The 21,723-nt window shown below is 50.2% G+C and overlaps 1 protein-coding gene across 3 annotated transcripts in view; it reads right to left on the bottom strand.

The window, feature by feature from the left end:
* The window catches only part of CPAMD8 (C3 and PZP like alpha-2-macroglobulin domain containing 8), a 76,070-nt gene that overhangs the window by 34,015 nt on the left and 20,332 nt on the right, over positions 1–21,723 (bottom strand). For all 3 annotated transcript variants that reach the window (XR_004314295.1, XM_032465347.1, XM_032465348.1), the window contains exons 11-22: positions 21,041–21,268; positions 19,099–19,269; positions 16,925–17,053; positions 13,197–13,380; positions 11,434–11,606; positions 10,673–10,822; positions 10,116–10,277; positions 8,658–8,800; positions 5,370–5,432; positions 2,969–3,200; positions 765–918; positions 319–449 (exon numbers count right to left, since the gene is read on the bottom strand). Coding sequence is in view for 2 of the 3 variants with exons in the window: in XM_032465347.1 (XP_032321238.1) it covers positions 319–449; positions 765–918; positions 2,969–3,200; positions 5,370–5,432; positions 8,658–8,800; positions 10,116–10,277; positions 10,673–10,822; positions 11,434–11,606; positions 13,197–13,380; positions 16,925–17,053; positions 19,099–19,269; positions 21,041–21,268 (1,920 nt within the window). In the remaining variant the exon portion in view is untranslated. The remainder of the gene's footprint in view (positions 1–318; positions 450–764; positions 919–2,968; positions 3,201–5,369; positions 5,433–8,657; positions 8,801–10,115; positions 10,278–10,672; positions 10,823–11,433; positions 11,607–13,196; positions 13,381–16,924; positions 17,054–19,098; positions 19,270–21,040; positions 21,269–21,723) is intronic.

The following is a 21,723-nucleotide window of genomic DNA, read 5'->3' as shown; positions in this document are numbered from 1 at the left end:
GCCTATGACAAACGGGGACTCCAGAGACAGAGGAACGCCACTCTCCAAGGTGGTCAATCTGGGGGTCAGGAGGGCACTTCCCTGCAGCCCTTGCGAGTCCCAGGCCGCTCCATCAAAGCCTGCTCTGCTCCTGGGAGAGGTGCTGGATGTCACAGTCCTCCAAAGGGGAAGCCTCATCGCCTGCCCCAAGCCCCAGAGCAGGGCCCGTGGGGGCTGCCCTGGTCCTGGCTTGGACAGGGACCACACACTCCAGCCCCCACTTCACCGCTGAGGGAGTCAGGCCCTGGCCAAGTGCCTCAGGTGAGGACACAGGCTTACCTCCACCACCACACTGCGCCGGACGTGATCCCTCCCAATGGGAATCCTTCTGTCGGTGTAATTCTCCTCTGGGGATCTGACGGACTTCCCATCCCGGCAGCAGCTTGTTTCTCTGTAAGCCAGGGCTTTGGCTGTGGAGATTTGAGTACTCAGTGCTGACTCTCAGAACAGGTTCCCCCAGCACTATTCTGTGTGCGTGCATGCATACGCGTGCACGTGTGCATGCATGTGTGTACAACACTGGTTTCGCACCTTAAGAGCCCAGTTTCCCCCAGATGAAGCCCCCTACCTCCTGATCATTCCCTCTCAACTGTTTCCCCAGTGGCTGTCCCATTCCTCAACCTCGCCTTCTGCCCCACTGACCCCTCACCTGTGCCTGGCTTCAGTGCCTGGAGCCCTGGGTGGCCTGGAGAGGGGAGATGCTGGAAGAAGCACGTGGCTCTCACCTGTGATGTTGCTGAGCCCCAGGTCGCTGAAAGACAGAACCACCCAGGTGGGCTCGGTCTCCCCAGGGGCCACACACGTCTTCTTAGTCAGATGGCGTTTGCCAGGATGGCCGACAAATCGGATGCCCTTGGGAACTGAGATCTTCGCGTACACCTGGGGAGGGTGGCAAGTGTCCACGATACCCCGGAATCTGTGCACCCTCCCAGCACACCCCACTGCCCGCTGCACTCCGCCCACCCTGGCAGCCTTCCCCCAAAGCCACACTCCTTGGGAGGCCCCCTTTCCATTTCTGATCAGCACAAACTACTCACTGTTGACCCGGGAACCCCTTCCTTCCCTCAGCCCACTGCATCCTCACAGGTACCCCTTGGGACCAAGGTTGATTCAAGGGCTATCTCTCCAGCCCTGTCTGGAATAGGAGGGACCACTCCACATGCAGGCCCCGCAGAGCACTTCCTCTGATCCTCTCCAACGACTGAGGTCCACCGTGTCACAACAGAGCTTTGTGTGCACATGTGTGTGCATGTGTGTCCTGTGCACACATGCATCTCTATGTGCACACCTATGTGCATGTGTGCAGGCACGGCATGTGCACATGTGTGAGCACAGCTGTGTACATGTGCGTGCACGTGCATGCTGTCTCCATGTGCGTGTGTGTGTGCAAGTGTGTTTTATACCCTTAATCTACAACAGGTTCTTTGCTCCACATTTTCATTTGTCCAACCCGCATATGAAGCACCTAATGTGTTCTGGTGCCCTGATAAGAGCTAAAGAAACAAATCTGAACAAGACATGAGTGATCCCTGGGCCTCAGAGGGTCGACACACCTAAGTCAAACACACACATAGGTGTGTACAACGAAGACCTACAGTGGCAAGAGTGATGCAGTATCTGAATCCTGTCCAAGGGCAGGCCCAGCCAGACTCCAATGAGAATGGCTGGTGCAGGCTGCCTCCGGGGCTTCTCCATCCTCCTTAAGACAGCATTCTTCCAGAAAGTTCTTTCAGTGAGGAAAGAAGAAACTCAAGCGCTGTGTCAGTGAGACACATTTTCCAGGTCCTGAGTAGAACCAGCTGTCCACGTGGAGGGGTCTGGATAGGCCTGTTTTCCTGGAACCTTGGGATGGGCACATGGGGCAGAGATGTTCCTAAAACTGGCGTGTGGCCATCCCTAGACACACCTGCTCCCAAAATGGCTGCCTTCTTCTCACCCGAGAAGCCAGCCACCAGCGTGTGTTCAGAGCTGAAATGGGGACCTGGGGGTCCTGCCTGCAGATTCAGGAGGGACCCTCCCTCAGGGGCCATCCTGTGATTAGGGACCAGGTCTACACTTATTCTGGCTTTTTGAAAGTGGGATCCTATTGCTCCCAGTTTTATGAACTACACAAAATGGACGGATGATAAAGGTTCTGGGATTTGGGGCACTGCTCCTGGCTAATGTCCTGAGCTTGTCCCTCACATGTCCTCCTTGGCCCCCTCCAGGCTGCCCCGTGGCCACTGCCATAGTTCCCGCCACAGTGGCTCTCACTCAGACTACTGCACAAACCCTCTCCTATTCTCCAGCCTTCCCAGCCAGACCCTGAAGCCCAGCCAGATTGTGTTACAGGCAGTTCCTGGGACCGATCAAGCTGCCTCTTGGTTCTGTCACCTATGTGTGCTGTTCGCTCTCCAAGAACACCCTTCCAGGTCTAGTGCCCAGTTCAAACAACGCCTGAAGACTCAAGTTCAGAGAAGCTGCCCCCTTCCCAGGGTTCCTTGGCTCCCTGTAGACACCTAATTCTTTTTTTTTTTACCTTATTTTTTTTAATGGAGGCACTGGGGATTGCACCCAGGACCTGTGCATGCTAAGCATGTGCTCTACCACTGAGCTATACCTGCCCTTCCTGCCCCCCTTACCCTACAGACATCTAATTCTAATGCAGGTCACTCACCCTGTATGGGACCTCAAACATATGACAATGCTTCTCTGAGTTTCCCATGCGGGACAATTCCATCACAGCCTCCCCTTCCTTGGCTCTTGTGGGCACTTGATAATGATGCAGGTAAAGTCATCAACCCAGCACTGGCCACAGGGACGTGTGCCCAAGAAAGCCGAGTTAGAAGCACTAGAGCAACAGGTTAAGCGCAGGCGGACTCCCCGTCCTGGGCACCAGCATCTTCCCCAGGGAACGGGAAAGGCTGTATACGGAGGGCGGGTTCGGTACCTCGGCACAGGCGTCCATGTAGTTGTAGACGTTGAGTGGGATCTTGGCCTGCTCCCCGCGGACCACGTGGTGAGGCAGGGTGAAATCTACAAAGAAGGGCTTGAAGGTCTTCAGCAGAGTGGGCTCGGCGATGCCCAGGCCCCTCTCGGCGGACAGACCCACTGCTTCGCCCACCCAGCTGGTGATGGAGTCGGGGACCTGCACGCTGAGCGTCTCCTCACCGGATGGGTCACTGCAGAAAAATGGACAAGCGTGGGCCCTTCCCCAGGGCCATACTGCAGCGGCCAGGTGGGGATGGAGGACATTGCCTTGGGGCCCAGAGAGATGCCCCCTCCACATACACAGCTTGGAAATAAGCATTTAAGGCACCGTACAGCGTGGGACAGGAGAAAGTCATCCCTTGGCCCTGACTTGCCATAATCAAAAATACGAGCATCTCTTAGGACCACTGTGAACACAGGACCATCCAAAACATGGGTTCAGAGAGGCAAATTTTGACAGTGTGTGCTCTGCCCAGGTCAGAGGAGAAAGACACTGAATTGAGGGGGCTGGTCACTGATGACTGTGTCTCCAGAAAGGTATGTCCAAGTCCTAATGCCCGGTGACCCGTGAATGTGACCTTGTTTGGAAATATGGTCTTTGCAGATGTAATTAGCTAAGATGAAATCATATTGGGGTAGTCCAATGACAGGTGTCCTCATAAGAAGAGGGAAATTCAGACACAGAGAGAAGAAGGCCAGGCGAAGATGGAGGCAGGGACTGGGGTGATGTGCCCACAAGCCCTGGAGCCCCCAGAAACTGAAATAGGCGAGGAAGGTCCTCCTCTTTCTGTTATTTTAAGCCCCCCCTACTTTATGGTCATGACTGCAGCCACTGGCAACTAATACAGTACCAATAAAATAAAATGTCTCATCAATATTTTTATATTGATCATGTATTGAAACAATAATATTCGGGATCTGTGTTTGGTTAAATAAAAAATCTGATTCAGATGAACTCCATCTGTTTCTCTGAAATGACATATGTGGCACACATTATATTTCTATGGGACAGCGCTGCTCAAGAAACACTCAAGAAGTGGGGAGGGTAGAGCTCAGTGGTAGAGCACATGCTTAGCATGCACGAGGTCCTGGCTTCAGTCCTCACTCCCTCCATTTATTTATTTATTTATTTCTTGGTTGCGGGTTGGTAATTAGGTTCTTAAATTTATCTTTAATGGAGGTACTGGGGAAGAAAACACCAGGCTGTTTGAAAAACAGGATGTTTTCTCCTATCCTGCAGCTGGCTCCTTGGTTCCAAGGTCCTAGAACAGGATGTGTTGTGTCTGACAACCGTGGTGTCAATCCCAAGGACATACCCCAGTATCTCTTTCTTTGTTCTGTTTCTCCCACCGAAGTTTCTGTTTTAGGGCTGAGCTCCACGGGAGCAAAAAGCCCGTAAGAGAAGGTGACAGGCACCACTGGAATGGAGATAATGGCAGCAGAACCTTCCAATAAAAGACCCCTGGAGGGGGGAGGGTAGTTCAGTGGTAGAGCGCGTGCTTGGCATGCATGAGGTCCTGGGTTCAATCCCCAGTGCCTCCGTTAAGGAAGAAAAAAGAAAAGAAAAACTAGAAAAGTTGCCTTTGATATAAAATAAAATACATAAATTTCTAACAACAACCCAAAAAAAGACCCCTTGGCCCAATCGAGTGCAGGAGCTGTTCCAACCGGCTACCTGGTTGAAGGCTCCCCACTCAAGCGAGCGCTATGGGAATCTCTCTGTCCACAAACACTGTGACGTCTTGTGCCGAGTCCACCCACTGGCCCACCTGCTGGCCCCAGGGGTCTGAACTTTCATGCCTAACTGGTTTCCCAGGGCAGCCACCGCTACCTTCTACTAGTCCCCCTGGTGTTCTGACATCAAGCCTTGAAAGAAAAAAGCCAATTGCATCTGGCAAGAACTTGGCACAGAGCTGCTGCCTCAAGGCTAACTGAAAAGAGAAAACAATGTAGAAAGGAAATGTGCTGAGAAAAGCAGCCTGCTTTGCGGGCAGGAGCTCCAGGCCCCTGAGGAGCAAGGAGGAGGGTGGGTGGGTGGAACTGAGTTCATGTTCCAGGGAACTGTAATCATTTTAATGAGCTCGTTATGTAAACAGACCAGATCGAGTTACCCCAAGAGAGAGTTGTAAGAGGCACAGAGCCCTTGAATTTCATATTTCATGGGCAGATGTCCGGGGCTGCAGTGGGATTTGAAGCTGACTTCATAGCTTTGAGTTTTATGCGTTAGAAAAGGATGCCCGAGGTCTTACTCAGATGTTGGTGTCAGATCTCCAGACAAACCCACTGGGAACAATCTGGACTTTCATGAGTACTGGTGAGTCAGCCCACAAAGGCAAGGAAGGAAAGAAATCTTACTGTACCTGATGTTGAGACAATGCCAAATCCATGTTTCAGGGAAAAAGGTCCTTTTCCTCTTCTCTGCTCTGCAAATGAAAGAAAGAAAGAAAGAAAGAAAGAAAGAAAGAAAGAAAGAAAGAAAGAAAGAAAGAAAAAGAGAGAAGGAAAGAAAGAGAGAGAGAAGGAAAGAGAGAAGGAAAGAAGGAAGGAAAGAGAGAAAGGAAGGAAGGAAGGAAGATAGAAAGAGAGAGAGAAAGAAAGAAAGAGAGAAAGAGAGAGAAAGAGAGAAGTGACTAAAGTTTCATGAATGTAACTTCTGTTACCAGGCAGGTTAACAGTCTACTTGATTAGGATATACGTGTTAATTCTCTTACATAGTAGGTTAACATTCTACACGTTTTAATTCTCTTACCTGGAAAGGTTAGCATTCTACTCGATTAGGACATAACGTATTAATTCTTTCACCTGGCAAGGTTAATATTCTACTTGATGAGGATTAGTAAAAGCGAGGCATCAAAGGCTTGGCAGAGTCTCCTTAAACTGACAGTGGTGCCTCAGATCCTGAATTTAGAAGGTAAGAGGGGGCCACAGGGACCACCCCATGTCCTCCCCTTTGCTAATTTCCCTCCCTGGGTTTGCCATGGTTTTCCACATCATCACATGACCTTTCCCCCAACCCCCTTCCTCTGTTTCTAAAGAGTGCCTTTCATTCTTGGTTCATCCTCAGAAGCCTCATAGCCCACCTTCCTCCAGGACTGTCCTATTCTTTAAAAAGAAAAAAAATTAAGCCCTACTTGAAATTTAGCAAAACTTCTCAAAATTAAAAATGCTCACACCCCTTGCACCCTGGAGATACCTCTCCTAGGAATGAACCCTGAAATTAACCACAGACACATGTGCAAAGACAGACAGAGGGCATGAGTCACCACAGCACCGTGAGAATTAATAAACAACCAAAATCTCCATCAATAGGGCATCAGGTTAATCAAATGACAGTACATTCACTCAGTGGAATATTACACATCAGTGAAAAAGAAGAGTAAGGTATGCATATACATACTGATATGAAATGGTCTCTAAGACTTATTGTTGACTTAAACAAGGAAGGTACAGAGCAATATTATAGTATTCCCCTGTTGTGTTCTTTTTTAAATCCCTGGGTATATAAAGAAAAATTTTAGAATGATATCTAAGGAATTATTGACCATTACTGCCTCTGAAAAGGGAATAGAGGATCTTGAGGCGGGAGGGAAACTTCCACTTCATTATATACACTTTTATACTGTTTGAAAAAAAATTTTAACCACATGCCTATGGTTAAGAAAAATTTCTTGATTTCAGGAAAAGGATGCATTATCCAATTACAAAAAGGCATGAACACTTGCTTTTTAGGCTTTTATTCTGCCTTCCTGCATTGGGATTTCCAACTGCCTTTGTGGTATGGGGTTTAAGGGCTGCATACCTACTCCAGGCGAAACTCTCAGAAGGCATGAGCATGGGAGGAGCAGGGCTCCCAGGTTGGTGTCTGGCTGAGAGACAGGGGCCAGTATTCCACCTCCCTCACCCAACTACATCTTGGAAATGTCTTCATGTGCATCCAAAGTACCACAAAGGGAGCCTGGTGTGCCCATACCCTGATTTGGAGTTTGGAAACTAGGACCCATTTCTGCCAAATGTGTATCCCAGACGGATCCAGGTACCCAGAAACCACTGCAGAAAGGGCTGGGGGGATTGGGAAGGCTCCCAGTCTGGCAGGGAGGACTTGAAAGAAGAAGGTTTTCACGGACAGGCCCACTAGGCAGGAGACCCTCTGGCTCAGAACAAGGGCTGAGGAGTCTGGGTGCCACCCTCAAGGTCTCCAGAGAGGCCTAGATGCTGAGGCACTGCTGACCACACTGACCTCGTCCCTGGCCCACTTGTTCTGTGCCTCCCACTGGACGATTTGGCAAGAGACCTTACATCCAATGCCTGCCTCTCCTTTCCCAGCCTATATAGCCCTAAACCCTGAGACAGTAAGGAGGCAAGATCTTCAAAACACCCTCCCCCTTCCCTGGTTGGCTAAGACCTGAAGTTGAGGAGCTAGTGGGAGAGGCAGAGAATGAAGGGGATGGGAAAGAAGAGAGGTGAGTGATGGGGGAGCAGACACAAAGGGACAAAGGAAGAGAGGAAGAAAAATTACCTCCTGTGAAACAAAGATTTCCTTGACTCCAGGGGACAAAGCTACAAATCTAAGAGAGATATGTGAACTCCTCTCTCTCTCATTAATTGAAAAGTTAGCAAACAAACAAGCAAAAACTAGCAAGAACATGGAGGGCAGGAGCACCACCATCAAAAGCCTTGACCAAAAGTACACACAGAGACTTCTATATCCAATGACGGGCACTGGGGCATTCTTTTCAAGTAGACATAAATATTTATAAAAACTGACCATATAGTCAGGCTCCAAAATAAAAACCAGACAATGGATATCATACAAACCACATCTGTTGCCTACTATGGATATCATACAGACCATGTTCATTGGCCACGATGCACATCTGACACAAATTTACAAAACACATTTTTTAAAATCATTTTAAAATAACTTGAAAATGTAAAACATGTCTGGGCAAGCCACAGCTCAAGAAGGTAATTGTTCCACAAGTCAGAACCTATTTGGGACTGAGCAATAATGGAAACACTTCACAGCACAACTTGGGTGCAGCCAAAGTAGCACTCTGAGGGAAATGCATAACCTTCAAAAGGCTTAAATGTTTGAGTTAAAATAAGAAAGACTGAAAAGTAGTTACTTGGTGTCTAACTCCAAAAGGTAAAGTGTTGGATAGACAGGGAGAAGAGAGAGGAAGAGAAGGAAGGAAAGAATGGTGGGAGGAAGGAGAAAGGGTAATAGAATTTTCTAGGCAGAGTCTCTGGGAGTGAGAAGATCAAGCTCCAGTTTCCCACCCCACTGCCAATTCCTCTGTCCCCAGGTAGATCTGCTCCCCTGATACACCCTCCTCTCTCTTCTGCACTCCCATCCCTGTGCATTTGGGTGGGGCCAAGAACTGGGGGGAGCAGGGCCAAAGTGCTCAGTGCCCCAGCCTAGCAGGCCAGTGGTGACTCTGGCCCCAAAGGGACACTGGGCAATGTCTGTAGACATTTTTGGTTGTCACAGCTGGGGGAAGGGTCTTATTGGCATCTGGTTGGTGGAGACCAGGGATGCCACTCAACGCCCTACAAGGCATGGCATGGCCCAACCGCAGAAAATAATCCAGCTCCAAATGCCAACAGTATGGAGTTAAGACAAACTTCCTCAAGGCAGCAGCAATTACCTGGGGGGTTGTCTGGAGGGTGCCGCTGCCATCAGGCTCCCTGTGTGGGGCTGGAAGGCGGGGACAGCCTCATCGGTGTACAGGCCACCATCCTGCCGGTGGTTTAGGCTCACCAGGTCTGTCATCACCACCAGTCCTGTTTCCTAGGCAACAGACAACACCCAGACCCACAGTAGGGAAGTGGATGTGGTGGTCCCAGAGACAAATAGGAAGGAATAACAGTCCTTATCACCCTAAGGTCACTGGCCCAACACTGCTGCTGCGTAGGCCTTGGGGGATCAGTCCTCTGCTCCTGGCTTGGTGACGAAGGCTTAGGGGGTCAGGGGACCCAGTGCCCATCCAGGGCAGGCAGAGGGAGAGGCCAGTCCATTTGTGGTCTAGGCACAAAAGACTACATCTTGTATGATTCCATTTATATGAAATGTCCCAAATAGGCATATCCACAGATACAGAAAGCAGATTAGTGATGGCCAGGGGCTGGGGGAGGAGAATGGGGAGTGACTGCTAAAGGGAACAGGTTCTCCCTTTGGGGTGATGAGAATATTCTGGAACTAGATAGAGGTGCTGGTTTGCACAACACTGTGAATGTACTAAATGCCACTAAATTGTTCACTTTAAAATGGGTTAATTCTCTGTTATGTGACTCTCATCTCAATCAAAAAAAATCGGGGGCAGGGTATAGCTCAGTGGTAAAGCGCGTGCTTAGCATGCAGGAGGTCCTGGGTTCGATCCCCAGCACCTCCATCAAAAAAAAAAAAAAATCAGCAGTGCCTAATTCAGATCAAGGGCCAACGACTGTGAGCTGCAAATTATTACTGTTATTACATATATGCGTGTGTGTATAAATATTTGACACAGCAAAATGTTAATTGTGGGATCTAGGTGGTGGATCTACAGATGTTCACTAATTTGTTCAACTTTTCTGTATGTTTGAAAATATTCCATAATCAAAATGGGAGAAAAAGGACGCCTTTTAAATTATTTTGAATCTGAGATGAAAAGTGCCCTCAGAGGGGACATGCCTCCGAGTGGAGACCACCAGCATGCTAATGTGGGCTAGAATGATGCTTGTGTATGTTGTCCCCACCCCCGGCGTCCCCCTGACCCCTGGAGCCAGGAAGGAAGGGGACAGATGTGAGCTATGTCAGCAAGGGTGAGGCTGCCACCTGAGAACACGGCCACCTGCACCCAATATGGGGATTTTCCTTCCAGCAAAGCACCTTCAAAGTCATTGCTGCAGAAGTTCAAGTTATCAGTGGACACTCCTTCTGCTCTCCTCTGTTTTGCAACTCCAGAGGGTCCTCCATGAGCTTTCATTGGGGAGAACCAAAGAAGACTTCTGCAGCACTGAAGTTTGAAAACTTCCCCTCTGACCCATCTCTGTACCCCGAGACCCCTTGTTTCAAAATAAGAAATGCTCAGAAGGGCACAGCGGGGTCCAAGACCATCACTCCTTACGGCGAAGGCAAACCCGGAGTCCTTGGTGACGCCCCACGGCCATGGGAAGATGGAGGAGCGCCGGCGTCGTCGGGCTGTCAGCCCAGCCCACCAGAAGGGTCCATCTTCCCTGGACACCCCAAAGGCATCGGAAACATCATAATCCTCCAATTCTCGGAAAACCTACAGGCAAAGGGGAGCAGGGATGTTCAACTGAGGGTTTCTTTTCAACCCAAACTGGCCGTTGTGGATCTGGCATGCTCCCATCTCAACCTCCCTTCATGTCTATCATTTGGAGCCAATCTTAGGAGATGGGCATCAGGGGCATTAACTCATTTCAAAGATGGGCAGACTGGGGAAAGGAGAGGTGGGACCTGGACAACAACACCTTGCAAGGGTCTGATGGGTTTGATAACAAGAGATCTTTCAACTGCACCAAAGCAGCGACAGGATGGAGTTCACTGAGAATGAGCCCAATGGAGGGAGAGAATCTGCATTTACACAGGGCTTTTCCGTTATTGTAAAGGAAAAGGCCACCACATAGATGCCGGACCCCAGCGCCCAAGGGCCCTGCTCACCTGGGCGGGAGTCAGCCGAAAGCCAGATCTGAGCAGGTAGACGCTCTTGTCAACCGCAGCGACACACACGCAGCTGCCCCTTGCAGCCCTGACCCGCAGGTCGATGACTTCCCCAGGTTGGGTCTCATTTGCTGAATATGTCAGTGAAACCTGGACCCAAATATATAACAGAGAGATTGGGAGCCTGGCTAAATTCTCCAGACCCACCCACCCACCTCCCCGCCTTCCGATGAGAGTCGGTCCTCGCCAGCTCAGCTGGGACCCTGGCCTTGGTGTCCAGGTGAGGACAAGGGTGGGAGGCAAAGTAACAGGAAGTAGGCTGGTGCAACTGGAACACTCCATGCAGAAGATGGGAGGGGAGGGAGAGACGGGGAGACGGGTGGCAGCAGAGGACATGTTGCAGCCAGTTTTGGAGGGTGCAGGGGGAGGGTGTGGGAGGCTGAGCCCCACTTCTGGGGACATCAGCAGTGTCCCTTAGGTCTGGAGCCCAGCAAGGACAGAGAACAGCTGACTGCTTTCCCTGTGTGAGATGAATGCAATTCCCATTTGGGTGACTTCTAGAGGATCTCCAGTGAAGATACAACTTAGGTTCCAATTATTCCTGAAGGTAGGGCGGCCCTTACAAGTCCTGCCTGTTACAGCATGTGGAGTCTGACTTACAGCTGTGCACAGCCCGTGCCAGCCTGGGCACCCTGGAGCCCCAAGCCTCAGTGGTGCTTGCCCGTCCCCCCTCCCTCCCGTGCTGGTTCCCGATGCGCTACCTTGTTTTCAAAGAAGGTCTCAACAGCAAACTGGAGGCTGTCAGCCACCCCTTCTCCATTCTCCCTGACGTAGAAGACCAGCAGGCGGCTGAGGGGGACCATGCTGGGGGTCACGGCCAGCCGGAGAGAGGTCACACACACACTGACCTCGGCTGCTGGGGCTGGAGGGGGCTCTAGGACAAGTCAAAGGTGGGGAAAGACATGAAAACTCCGCATCCCACATAGGGACCACCAATGCCCCAAGCCGCCCCGGGGGTTCATGGGATGTAGCACGAGGAGGTGCCAACCCGGGGCTGGCCCAAGGCAAGTGCTCCATGGATACTCACATCCTCTACTACTTCACCTGGAAGGAAAGATAAACCCAAGAGGACGTGGGTACACAATGATGTCCAAAGCACCATTCAGGTCAGTGGTCCTCAGTCAGGGCCATGCTGCTCCCCAGGGGACCCTGGATAATTTTGGTTGTCACAATGTGGGGGTGTTAACAGCATCTAATAGGTGGGGGCAGGGATTCTATTCAACACCCTACAGTGCACAATGGCAGAAAAATCCAGCCCAAACATGAGGAGTGCTGAGGGTGAGAAAGTGACTTAGAACAAGAAAGACCTTGTCTGGCTTCCTGTCTGCCTGCCTTCCCATCTATCATCTATCTATCCATCCATCCATGACTCTGTCCATTCACCGACCAATTTATCCATTGATGATTCGTCTATGAATCTATCCATCCATCCATCCATCTATATACTGATGATTCTATCTGTGAATTTATTTATCTATCAATCCATCCATTTGTGACTTTATCCATCCATCCACCCATCCACTGACCCATCCATCAATTTATCTACTGATGAATCTATCTGTGAATCTATCTATCTATCCATCCATTCATGCCTCTATCAATCCATCACCTATCAATGTATCTATTAATGATTCCACGAATGTATCTATTTATTCATCTATTTCTCTGCCTATCTCAGTGATTCTCACCCAGGGGTCGCCTTTCTCCCTAGAGACACTGGCGATATCTGGAGACATTTCAGGTCATCATTCTGTGTGTGTGTGGGTGGCCCCTGACATCTAGTGGGTGGAGATCAGGGATGTTGCTCAGCACCCTACAGTGTACAGGACAGCCCCCACCACAAAGAATATCTTGCTCTCAAGTGTCCAGAGTCCTCACCTTCCTGCTTTAGGCAGGGGGGCTGTGAAGAGGAAGGGGCTGGAAAGACCCAGGGGAGGAGGTGGGTCTTGTGAGTAGCACGTGGAGTCAAGGAGAGGGAGGGGAAGGACTCCCAGCTGGGGAATCAGTCTGAGCAAAGGCAGAAAGCGGGGCTGGCAGATGGCAACATGGTACATTGTGGGCCCGTGTAGGGGCCTAGCCATGGCTGGACTGCTCCATCCCGTGCAGAGAGGCAGTGAGGAGGGTCTCAAGAGGAGCTGCCTCCAGGGATGGGAGGGTATCGCTCAGTGGTAGAGCGTGTGCTTGGTGTGCACAAGGTCCTGAATTCAATCCCCAGTACCTCCATTAAAATAAATAAATACCTAATGACCTCACCCTCCAAAAAATAAAAAATAAATATTTTAAAATAAACATTAAAGAAAAAGAGGGGCTGCCTCCAGCTGCTGGTCACTGCCCACCCTCCTGGCCCTAGCCCCATCTTTTCTGGGATATGTGCCCTCCACCTGGAGGCAGTCTCCCCACCTGGCTGCGCCCTGCTCATCCCTCCCTGCTGAGATGCCCACCTCCAGCCTGTGGTCTGGCTCACCTGTCTCGGAAAGGTGCATTAAGCGAATAGGTTTCTCCGGGGCTGCCCGCTTGCTTCTCTGCTGGGTGATGTGGGCAGGTTGCTGGCCTGAGAGCACGATGTTGCCCCTCGCAGCCACCTCATAGTACAGAGTGAAGTTGCAGGGACAAGTGGACTTCACAGGGAAATGGGCGTCCTCCCCAACCTGTGAGAGATAGGCAGCATGGGGAGCCCTGCCTGGCACCCACAGCCCGGCACCAATACCACAGCCTGTCCTGGGGAAAAGGCCACTCTGGGGCCACAGGGAAACCAGGACAGCTGAGGGACGAGCGCCGACCTCAGAGCAGAGTGCCCAGCATGTGGTCCCGGCTGTGGCCATATCCCCATGGCAGCCTCAGCTGATGCTCTGTAAATGGGGCTGTGATGTGGCTGAAATGTGATAAGGGTATGGAAACTCTCAGCGAGGTGTTGTAAAGAACTGAACTTCGTCCAAGGAGAGGTCTGGCCTTCTCCCCCTGCTCCTGGGAGGTGATCGCTAAAGCCTTGAAATGTCTTGCCTAATGAGTCTTTGTTTATCTGGGGTCTGGGGCCACACTAGATACTAACAGTATAATTTATGGTGGGGACTTGGGCCACACTGTGTCAGTTTGACTTCTGGAGGGGCTGAGACTGAGGTCAGCCAGGCAGGTGGTTAGCCATGTCTGTGACTGACCCTCAATAAAAACCGGAGAGACCCATCGGCAAGTGGTTTCTATTAGAAGCAATGCTGACATTGAGGCTCAGGTGAGCATCCCTGATTGGCAGTACACCATGTATGTAGTCATACATTGTTGCTGGCAAAGTAAAACTGTCCTTGACTATGTGAAAAAGAGGACAAGTCGCCTGGACCCTGCCTTATGATTCTCTTGCCTTGGCTGAATTTAATCTGTATCTTTCACTGTATTAAACTGTAACTGTGAGTATGACAGCTTCCAGCGATTCTGTGAATCCCTCTAGAGATGAAAGAAACTAAGAGTGGTTTGGTGACCCCAAACTCTGCAACTGGTGTCAGGCTGGAAGATGGTCTTGGGGACTATTCCCTAACTTCGTAGATGCCAGTGCCAGCGGTGTGCTGGACTTTCTCATTGAATGTATAGTCAGTGAGTTGGGTTTTATCATAATCCCCAAGTTTTCAGAGGGAGAAACTGGGGCTTGGTCCCGTCCCAACATCAGTGAGATGTGGGATCATCTACAAGACCACAGGCTTGGATTCTTGACAAAGGTCATGATTATGACAAGGAACAAGGACTGTTTCAGATCAAGAGCAATTACACACACAGAAGAGCCAAATGCAACTCAAAAATTGATTCCGAGTGAAACACGCACACATGCACACACAGGTGAGCACACACATATGCACATGCATAAACATGCATATGCAAGATATGCATACACATGCACACTCACACGTGTGCACATGACTGTGCAGGTGTGTACACACAATATACAAACTATCTTGAGGAGACCTTTGAAAATCTGAATATTGCCTGTGAGTTAAACAATATGATTGAGTGAATACAATTTTCTTAGATGTAACAATGACCTTGAGGTCATGTTGAAGAATGTCCTTATTTTTAAGACATATTATGCTCAAATATTTAAAAGTGAAGCATCATGGTATCTGTAACTTACTTTCAAATGTTGCAATCAAAAAAAATGGAGAGAAATGGATGGAAGAATAGGTGAGTGGATGAATGGATGGATGGGTGGGTAAGTGGATGGGTGGATGGGTGGGTGGAGGATGGGTGGATGGGTGGGTGGATAGGTAGATGGATGACTGGGTGGGTATAGAGATGAAGGCAAAATATTAATTCATAAATCTAGATGAAAGGCATGTGGTTATTTATCATACTATTTTCATTTCTCTCTAAATTTGTAAATATCCTCCTCATAACAACATCCAAACAAAAGTCCCCTTCTGTCTGAGATGTTGGAAGAAAGAAGGAAAGAGTACCAACCTTTTTCTTCTTCTCATGAACTACCTTGTAGCATTAGAGCAACCCTAAAAATTGGGGTGACAGCCTCCATTTACAGAGCAACTCCTCCCTTCATGTCTTTTGGTGCTGGAGGAAGAGGAGAAGGCCCCAACACAGAGCCTGGAGTAGACCAAGCCACTCTTGTCTCAATGCCCTGAGGTCACACCTTGGGCCCCTCGATGACAGTCTGGGGCAGGGGGTCGGGGAGCTGGAGCCTGCTGACCTGACTCAAGCAGGATGGAGGTGTCTCTCCGAGAGGAAAGTCTGAGTGGCCCAGCCAAGTCCTCACCTCCTGGGAACTGCAGCTGGCAGCTGGGACACAGGACTCCTTCCTGCTCCCATGGGAAGGCGGCCAATGCCAGCATCCCCACGCTGCACCACTGGTGAACAGCATTAAAACAAGAACAGCATGTTCAGCCAAGCTGGGCATGATCTCGGAGTTTCTCATTCACATAACCCCCACGGAGGGCCACTAAGACTCGGGGACAGGCAGCCTGGCGCCTCAGTTCCTCTGAGCTGCATCCCGGGGGCCCCTCGTGGCCTCGGGTCTGGGCAGCGCTCTCAGAGAGGGAGTATCTAAGATTTATGGGGCGGGTAGGGCCTGGGAGACCCCAGCAAGTGGTTTCCATTAGAAGCAATGCTGGCAAGCCTGTCACCACCCATGGCCGCCAGGCTCAACCCTCCGCACTGTCAATAAGGAGGGTTAATGGATTGCTTTTTATAAAACATACATATATATATATATATATATACTGTCCAACAGGCGAGCAAACAAACCACAGTTTCTCCAAAGCATCCAATGCAGTATTATTCACCACGAAAATGAAAGGAGCTCTCAAGTCATGAAAAGACACAGAGGAGAAATTCGATGCAAATTGCTAAGCGAAAGAAGTCAGTCTGAAAAGGCCACACACTGTACGACACTGACTCTATGATATTCTGGAAATGGCAAAAGTATAAAGATGGTGAAAAGCTCAGCGGTCACCAGGGGTCGGGGGTGGGTGGAGGGAGGAAAAGGTGGTGCACAGAGGATTTGGGGGGAAGTGACACTATTCTGGATGACAGTGCAATGGTGGGAACGTGACACTGTGCACCTGTCATAAAATGGGCACCACCAAGGTGAACCCTGATGAACACTGTGGACTTTAGTTCATAATCACGTGTTGATCACGGCTCCTCAATTTTAACAGATGCTAATAACCAGGGAAACGGTGTGCAGGGGAGGTGAGTACGTGGGAACTCTCTGTACTTTCTGCGCAGCATTTACAGATCCATATTTCTACACACATCTCTGCGCATCTTACTTAAATCAGGATCATGGAGTAAAAGACTCGGGAGGAACTAAGAGGAGACCCGGCTCTCAGTTCATCTCATCTTTGCACCCAGGGTGTCTGCAAGTGTCTGGTGGGTGACTCTGATGCCTTCGCATAAGAAGCTCGAAACAGTGGGGAACCAGGGCCAACAGCCGGGGTCCTATCTCAGGTGTGGGAGTGATGGCACCCTGAGGGCAGTTGTGATGTTTATCACATGGGCCAAGGCCTAAACGGTCATTGTAAATAAGTCATGGGCATTCAATCTGCTGAATACCCCCTTTGCTGGAGGGATGGGAGCCCAGCGTCCAGCATCAGCATCAGCCCCGCTGGGGCCCGTGCAGGTCTCCTGGCGGCACGTGCGTGCTGCTTGCTGCTTCCTGGACCCCGTCCTGCCGAGGAAGGGCACACCTGGAAGTCTTACCTGCAGGGGGCGGGAGGGCGGCTGCAGCTGCAGGTAGCACTGGCTGGGGGAGTACCAGCTGCTGAGGGAGAGATAGCTGGGCAGGTACTGGCTCCCCACGGGCTTTCCGCTGAGGGCCGTCACCTTGGTCTGAAGAAGACAGAGAACCTGGTCAAGGCCTAGGCGCTTGGTGTAGGAAGGGGGTCTCTTGGGTGCTTCTGTCTGCCCTGCCCTGCAGCAAGACCCTCCCGTGCTCCAGTTTCCCTTTGTGGAACCCCCTCCCCAGTTCTCAGAGAATGGGGTCCAGTGTGACTAGTTCATTGCTCTCCAGCTCCACGGGAAGCAAGTGTCCAAGACTGGCCACAGAGAATTGGGGGTTGGCTCAGGCAGGGACAGGTGGCCCACATGGCCGCTGAAAAACAGTTCCATCACGAGCATGTTAGGTAACCCCATGTCTTGGGCTTGCCGGCAGCCCCGGTGGCTTCTGGGAGGGAACAACCTGCCTAGAATGTAAACTCAGAGGAGATGGCAGTCTGGAGAGGGAGTAGCTGTGCTGAACAGCATCCCTGAGGCTTTGGATGCAGCTCCACCTGGAACTCTCCAACCAACCCCTGCAACCCCTAGGGACTGGTGGTTATATTAATCTTACTCCTTTGGGAGTTCGAATCTGTTGCCTTCATTTGCTGCTGGAAAAGTGTGGTTAACACAAGGGAGACACCAAAAGCAGGGATGGGGTAGCTAAGACCTCTGTGTGATAAAGAATAAAGCAGCTGGCCCATGTTTGGTAGCCTGTAGACCCCTAGAATCTCCTGAGTGATGGGAATGGCTTTGCTATTCACAGTGGGTCCTGATAATATGTACTAACAAGATGATTCAGGATGGGGACAGCCATGCCAGAAAGACCAACCATGGGATTAGAGGGTTGGGGCTGTGAGGCCACGTGATGTGATAGCAACCTGACCTCAAGGGAGGGGAGGTGGCTGGAGACTGAGTTCTGTCAATGGGGCCAATGATTCATCAATCAAGCCTATGCAGTGAAACTCCAATAAAAACTGGGGACCCCAAAGCATGAGTGAGCATCCCCACTGGCAGTTCTCTGTGTGTATTGTCAGGAGGGTGATGGGTCCCGACTCCTCAGAGACAGCACAGGAAGCTTCAGATTTGGGCCCCTCCCAGCTCTCACCCTATGTATGCATCTCTCTCTCTTTGGTTGGTTCCAATTTGCATTATTTTGCTATAATAAAACTGTAACTGCAAAAGATATAAACTTCCAGTTATAAACTCAGTCCTGGGGATGTCACGGTGCTACATGGTGACTATAGTTAACATTGTTGCATCGTACATTTGAGAAAGTTGCTAAGAGAATAGATCTTACAGGTTCTCATCACAAGAAACAAAAATGGTAACTATGGATGCTAACTGGACATCTTGTGGTGATCATTTCACAATATATACACTGACTCATCACACTAAACACCCAAAATGAATATAATGTTACATGTTAATTATATACATAAATTTAAAAATAAAGTTTAAAGTTGGTTCATCTTTAAAAAAAAATTAAAAACCTTTTTCTAAGCAGTATTTGGTAACTGAAATCGACTGTCTTTCCATCAAAGTAACATTTTTGGAAAATGCTGATTTTTAGTCAGCTATCTATGAAAGACAAAATTATTCAGCTAATTCTGGTAGTGGTAGTCATTTGGGGAGTTTGTTGTCACTAAAAGACCATGGAAATTAAGGGATGTCTTTCAATCATTAAAAAAAATCTTTAATTGTAAGGTAGTAGGGTAGTGGGAACCCTCAAATTTGTAGCCAGTTGATAAAAAGTCTGGGTGGCCTGGAGATCTCTGGTTATTAAAAATCTTTAAGGACATGTTGCCCACAGGGAGCACTGTGACCACAAGTGTCCTTGGTTGTGGACCTCCGGGTCTTTGCACATGCTGTTCCATTTTCCTGGAAGCAGCCTGGCTGAACCTCCCCCTCGTCAGGAGTCCACTTGGAAGATCCCTTTTGAGGAGCCAGATCCCCTCACCTCTTCTCAGCTCCCCTTCACTCTAGGATTGCTGGGTTATCTGATCCCCAATCAGCTTCCTCCATCAGACTGTGAACTCCCTATGGCAAGGGCGGGCCTGGGGGAGGCACCAAGTCCCCACCTGCTGGTTGAATCACAAGGGTCTAGGCAACTCACCCACCTCCAGCCACACGTGCTGAGCTGACATAGGGATGGAGGGGATTTCAAACCCCACCAGCCCACCAAGGGAAACAGATTCAGTGGTGTAGATATTGTCCTTCGGCGTTAGCTCTGCCCTGATCTGGACTGTCACCCCCTCAGCCGGGCTGCCATCTGGGTAGGACAGCTCCACCTGGAAGGGGTCACCAAAGATTCAATGAGTTGAGGGTAGCAACACTCCCCAAACTGATCTACAGACCCAACCCAATGCCCCACGGGAATCCCAGCCACCTTCTTTGCAGCAATCAACAATCTGAGGCTAAAATTCAGAGGGAATTGTGAGGTGCCCTGAAAAGCCAATCCTGAGAAAGAAGAACCAAGAACCCATACATTCCAATTTCAAAACTTACTACAAAGGAACAGTAATCAAGACAGTGTGATATTGGCATAAGGATAGACATGGAGGCCAAGGGGATCAAATTGAGTCCAGAAATAAACCCACACATCTATAGTCAATTGATTTTTGACAAGGTTGCCAAGACCATTCAGTGGGGAAAAAATAATTCCTTCAACAAATGGTTCTGGGACAACTGGACCTCCACATGCCAAAGAATGAAGCAGGACCCCTACCTCACACCACATACCAAAATTAACTCAAAACAGATCAGAGACCTAAAGGTAACGGCTAGAACTATAAAACACTTGGAAGAAAACAGAGTGGGCAACTTTTATGACCTTAGACTTGGCCAAGAAGTCACAAGGTACAAATCACCAGATGCTGCCATTTGCCTGGTGCATCCTAGGGTAGGAATGGGGTGGGAAGTGTTAGAGATGGTTCCATGTGACTCTTAGACCTCACTTGCTCAGGCAGTAAGAAAAGTGGTCAGCGTGAGGGGTTCAGAAGATGGGGATGTTGTGAAAGAAATATGGTCAGTGGTTCCTTAAGAACCCTGGAGCACCCCTCAACTGTGCAGGTATTTGGGAATGGTGTGACCAGCTTCAGCTCCATTCTTCAACGCAGGTAGTGGATCATTTCTCAGCTGTAGGTGAAACACTCCCCTTTCACTGAATGGACAGCCTGGAGCCCCTCCTTCATACATGTTCTGACACACGGAGCCTTAGCTGCTACTCAAACTGGGACCCTCAAAGCCAGGGGCACACAAGCTGTGTCTCTGTACATGGGACAGTGAGGGCAGTCCCACTGAGACCTCAGCACGGAGGAGAGAAGGGAAGTCCCAGGACACAGCATGAGGACAGACCACCAGGATCCTGTGGGTGACCCATGGAAGGCAAGTGGGCACAGGGTGTGGGTGCAGGGTGGAGGCAGGGGTCAGAGGGCATGGCCAGAGTCCCCCAGGGTGATAGTCGGCTCCACTGGCCTTGCACCCTACAATTTCAATTAAAACCCAGAGGCCCCAGTTTAGTAATTAAGATAAAGATCTCAGATTTCTGGTCAGCTCAAACTTTACTGTATACAAAAATGATGGGGTGAATGGGAGGGAAGCAGGGGCTTGTTCAAAATACTCCTCCCCAAGGAGGATCTGAATCAGTCTGTCTTAGAGACAGGGATCTGTTTCTAGGGACTTGGATGTTAGGTCATCCAGAGATAAATCAACCCAATTAAATGAGGCACTGTTTTCGAGGAACTGATTTAGTAAACGGATACAGAGCATCTTGGTTTAATGCTCTAGGTACCGGAATGTCTAACCATACGGAATAAAGTAAACCAGGCTTTTAGGTGGAGCAGAACGTTCGGTGCCTCTCACCCCGGGTAGCAGCTCTCACCACGCTCAGCAAAGCAGCCCCTTGGTGTCAAGAGGGCAAAAGTTATGCAGGCGCAAAGCACGCGGTCTGCAGCCGAGCCATGGCATGCACTGCAGTGGTTTCAGTGGTCCTCAGGCGGGAGCTGGGGTGGGAGGCAGTGATTTCAACAGTCCCCGCTGGGCATCAGGCCCCGGGCTTACCTTCCCCACATAGGACAGACCCGGCTTAAACTGCTTCCTGGTGTCCTTGGAGTATCGGACGTCCACCAGCTGCTTCTGGACAGGTGTGGAGTCGTCAAAGGCCACCTGTTGGCTCCCATCCGCACTGGTCACCATGGCCCAGATGCTGACTGTGCCCCGGAAGTGTTCGGGGACGTCGGCCGGGATCATGTCCTTCACGCAGATGTTGAAGTCCTGGGAGCCGTGGATCTGGGGGCAGGAAACACACGGTCGTGCCCACCTGGAGATGGAGTGGCTCTGAAGGACAGTCTCAAACACTGGGCTCGAGTAGGTGCCTCTCTGGCTGCTTAGAGGGCCAGGGGGACACTCAGTGACCCACCCGACCTACGCCATAGGTCACTGCTTTGGGACTGGATGGCTCGCTGGACATAGACCATGTCCTAGGAAGAGGAGGGGTGGCTCCTTGAGCAGAAGGTGAGGCAACCCCATGGGCCAGATAGTGAGGCCGGGATTTGAACTCTGGAGCACTGGCTCCCCTCCCGCGCCCGGGGCATGGAACCCTCCCATATATCCCCTATCTGCATAATTAGCAAATGATCCAAGTCCACAAACAGCTGTGAAGTGAATTATTCCATAAAGGAGAAAATTAAGACAAGGGCCACCAGGCATAGCCTCCAGGGAGAACGGCTGGGACACCAAGGACG

The sequence above is a fragment of the Camelus ferus genome, chromosome 22 (genome assembly GCF_009834535.1).
Source record: "Camelus ferus isolate YT-003-E chromosome 22, BCGSAC_Cfer_1.0, whole genome shotgun sequence".
Taxonomy (NCBI): Eukaryota; Metazoa; Chordata; class Mammalia; order Artiodactyla; family Camelidae; genus Camelus; species Camelus ferus.
Note: the sequence above shows the minus strand (reverse complement) of the source record. Positions and strands in the feature narration are given on the sequence as shown.